We start from the raw sequence: 3,516 nt of genomic DNA, 5'->3' as shown, positions 1-3,516 counted from the left end.
GTGTTTTCCAGCTCCACCATGAATCAAGTCTTCTTCCCATGTTATTGAGGGGCACCTGTGCCCTTCAGTTATTCCCAATACCATCTCCCACCCCTAACTTCTGCTTTCCCTTTCCCTCCCCTCCACATGCCCCATCCTTCCCCCTCAATCCCCAAAGTCTGACTAAAGGTAATTTCAGGCAAGCCTCACCCAATCAGCCCAGCTGGGTTAGGGGTCCCTCTGCAGCCTTCAACTCGCTGCTCTGTAATTTCTGGTTTATTTTCTTAATCTCCCATTCCAAAATGTAGGACTTTTATCTTGTTCAGCATTCTATCCCCAAATGCCCCAAACACCACACAAAAGAAGATGCTCAGCAAATGTTTAATTTATTAAGTGTACTGGGGTATAGTTCTAATTTATTGTATTTTCATTTTTCTCTAGATACTATAATAGCTAACAAGTAGAGGTACAGGTCAGTCTTTTTTCTTTATACAATATAGACAAAAAGCACTGGGAAGCTAGCCACCAATCAGCTATTTTTTTTCATGGTACCAGATGATCACACTGCTGAGTTCCTTGAAACCATTAATGTACAGCATTACAATGCTGCGTCATTTGTTCAAGATCACAAAACAAAAATGTAGAGTTTTCGATCCATTTTACAAAACCAGCCAAACGACAACAAAATCCTACAGGAAAAAGTAGACCAATCTCATTTATAACTACCAATTTAACAGCATGTAAAATATAACAAAACATAGCAAGATACAAAACCTAAATCCTAGTTACACAAATACAACTTCTAATTAACGACCTACCCCCAACGATACTGCTTATGACTCCGACAGTAGCTTTTTCATAACCACGAGGACCCCGCTGGCCACCTTTCCACCAGCCCTCACCACGGGCAGATACCAGCCCTATCACTGGCCCTGGCCCTGGCCCTAGCCCTAGCTCTCATACTGGCCTCAGCTCTGGCCTTGGCTCTGGCCCTGTCAGCCTCGTCTGCCAGGGCCTCACGGTACTGCACTGGCCAGTGCTGGGGTTCTTTCTTATGGAGTTTGGCCACGAACCCCAGGACTTTCATCTTGCTGATTTCCAGGTTGCTCCGGGGACCCCAAGAGAATTCACATTCCGGCGGATCGGTGTGAGGCACCTGCCTGTAATTGAGGTATCGCTGCTGCACAAAATCTTCCATAATCAGCCTCTTCGGGTACCCGAAGAGGAAGTGATACTTTGAGGGGCGTACCCCCAAACGACGTAGCATCTCCCAGACCTGTGTCTCCCTGGCACTATTACCTTTCATGTAGATAAGCCCCAAGATCATTATTAAGAGACCCAATCTGGGGCCATCTCCTCCCAGATCCTCCTCCTCCTCCTCCAGAGCTTTTAGTTTGTTGATCAGGATGTAAGTGTGGTGCTTGCGGCCAAACTGTTTCAGCTCGAAACCAAAGACATATCGCAGATGCTCTGCGGCCCTTGCGATGATCTCAGGGAACAGATCCTTCAAGTCTCCGATTACGTATTTCACCATCTCGGAGCGAGTGATGGGACTCTTCTTCTTGTCCTTCACCAGTAGGAACTGCACCAGCTCGGCCACCGTCCGATCCAGACGGCGGTAGGCCCTGCGCCGGGCCAAGGCTTTGGCTGCCAAGGTCCTTGCGCCTTTTGGGGTGATGGTTGAGTCCACAGCCCCCTCCTCCCTCCGGGCGCCAAGATCCTCCATGGGGGTCTCTTGCAGGAGGGGGCTCGGGACCTCTTTCTGAGAGGCGGTCAGGGCCTGGGTCTCACCGTCACGGCCGCCATCCTTCTCCCCCTCGGCCTGAGGGATGGGGAGAGCCCCGTTCTCGGGTTTCAGCAACATGTTTCGGGCAGGCAGGTGCAGAGCGCGTACCCGGGCCAAGGGGTGTGCAAGCCGCTGCGCAAACCCCGGCGGAGGGGGGAGACAGAGCCTGCGGCAGCGGGAGGAGGACCAGGGGAGAGGTCAGAGAGGGCTTTCGGGATGCCGGGCTGCACTGCAGAAGGCTCGAGACCCTTGCCGCAACGCCGCCGGCGCCGAAGACCTGTGCGCCGCCCCGGCGCAGCCTCAGTGTGCGCCCGCGCGCCGGTTCGCCGGACCACTTCCGGCCAGCTCAGCCAAGATGGTGGCCCCGGGGCCGCGCGTAGCCCCACCCCTTCCGGCTCCCTACGGGTTTGGGTTTGCACGCAGGGGCGGTGGGAAGTGTGCTTTCAGCTCTGCCTTTTAGGCTCCAGAGCTGGGGGAAGGTAATCAGGGCTTTCTCGTCCAGGGCATGCAGAATGGAAAATGTTTCCATGGACAAGGTTGAAATAGGGATGGCGTTCTAGCCACGTCTTTTCAGCAAATGCTTATTTTAAGTGTGTGTGTCTGGGATTTTGAGTGATTTTACTGGCTCAAGTGCAGAGTGCAGGGAGGTGAAGGCTGGGAGATAGGGCTGTGAGGGCCAATCAGGGAAGAACTTTGCACAGGATACTAGGGAGATTGAAATTTATTCTAAACATGATGGGAAGCTACTACTGGGAGTTTAAGCAAGGGAGTGTCCGGACCAGATCTCTATCTTTACAGTCTCTCTGGTGGCAATGTGGAGGATGGTTTGGAAGTAGGGACGACCAAAAGCTAGGAATCCAGCTTGGAGTCTTTTTATAGTGCAGAATAGGAACTGAGACTTGGTTTGTCTTGTTCATTGGTGTATCCCCAGCGCCTAGAACAGTGCCTGGCACCTACAGGCTCTCCATAAATATTGTAAAATGTAGGATGAGGTGGCAAGGATAGCAGATTCTACAGGGGTGAAAGGAAAATACAGCTGGCAGAAATATTGACTGATTGGAGGAAAGGGGAGATTCTTTGACCTAATCAAACGTAACTACTCCCATTACTTTTTATCTTTTTGCATACCCCCAGTTCTTTCCTCTCTCCTCACTTTCCCTACCACCCTCCTTTTTCCTCCCTCCCTCCCTTCTTCCCTTCCTTCCTCCCTCCCTCCCTTTCTCTCGCTCTCGCTCTCTCTCTCTTTTATTTCAGGGCTCAGCTTAAATGTCACTATTCCAAAGCCTTAATCTCCATGCATGGAAGTTATTTACTGCCATCTCTGAATCACCATAGCAATTTACATTTATTTAGCATCCACTTATATAGCCCTTATTATATCCTAGCCTCTGTTCTAACCACTTTTCAAATATTAGTTTGTTTAATTCTCACTGAGGTACTGTTATCATCATCCCCATTTTATAGATCTGTCTTTCCTATGGCATTTGCTATTTGCTAGCTATGTAATCTTGGGCAAGTTACCTAAATTCCCTGCCCCTCAGTTACCTTTTCAGTAAAATGGATATAATAGCAGTAACAACATTATGGGGATTATGAAGTAATGCATATAAAGTATTTAACGCAGTGCTCAGCACATATTGAGTGTTCAATAAATGTTAGCTGTTATTTTATTGTATATTTTTAATGTGCTGATACTGTGCTAAGTGTTTACATGTATTAACTCATCTAGTCCTAACAGCCCTGCTAGATAA

At 49.1% G+C, this 3,516-nt stretch overlaps 1 protein-coding gene across 1 annotated transcript; it reads right to left on the bottom strand.

Annotated features, from left to right (window-relative positions):
* Positions 1 to 354: 354 nt before the first annotated feature.
* MAGEF1 (MAGE family member F1) lies at positions 355 to 2,092 on the bottom strand. Its single transcript, XM_021692446.1, has one exon. The coding sequence runs from the start codon at positions 1,841 to 1,843 to the stop codon at positions 878 to 880; it is 966 nt and encodes a 321-aa protein (XP_021548121.1). The 5' UTR covers positions 1,844 to 2,092; the 3' UTR covers positions 355 to 877.
* Between the last annotated feature and the right edge of the window lie 1,424 nt (positions 2,093 to 3,516).

The sequence above is a fragment of the Neomonachus schauinslandi genome, chromosome 1, assembly GCF_002201575.2.
Source record: "Neomonachus schauinslandi chromosome 1, ASM220157v2, whole genome shotgun sequence".
In the NCBI taxonomy this organism is placed as follows: domain Eukaryota; kingdom Metazoa; phylum Chordata; class Mammalia; order Carnivora; family Phocidae; genus Neomonachus; species Neomonachus schauinslandi.
This window is presented reverse-complemented; position numbering and strand designations above follow the sequence as displayed.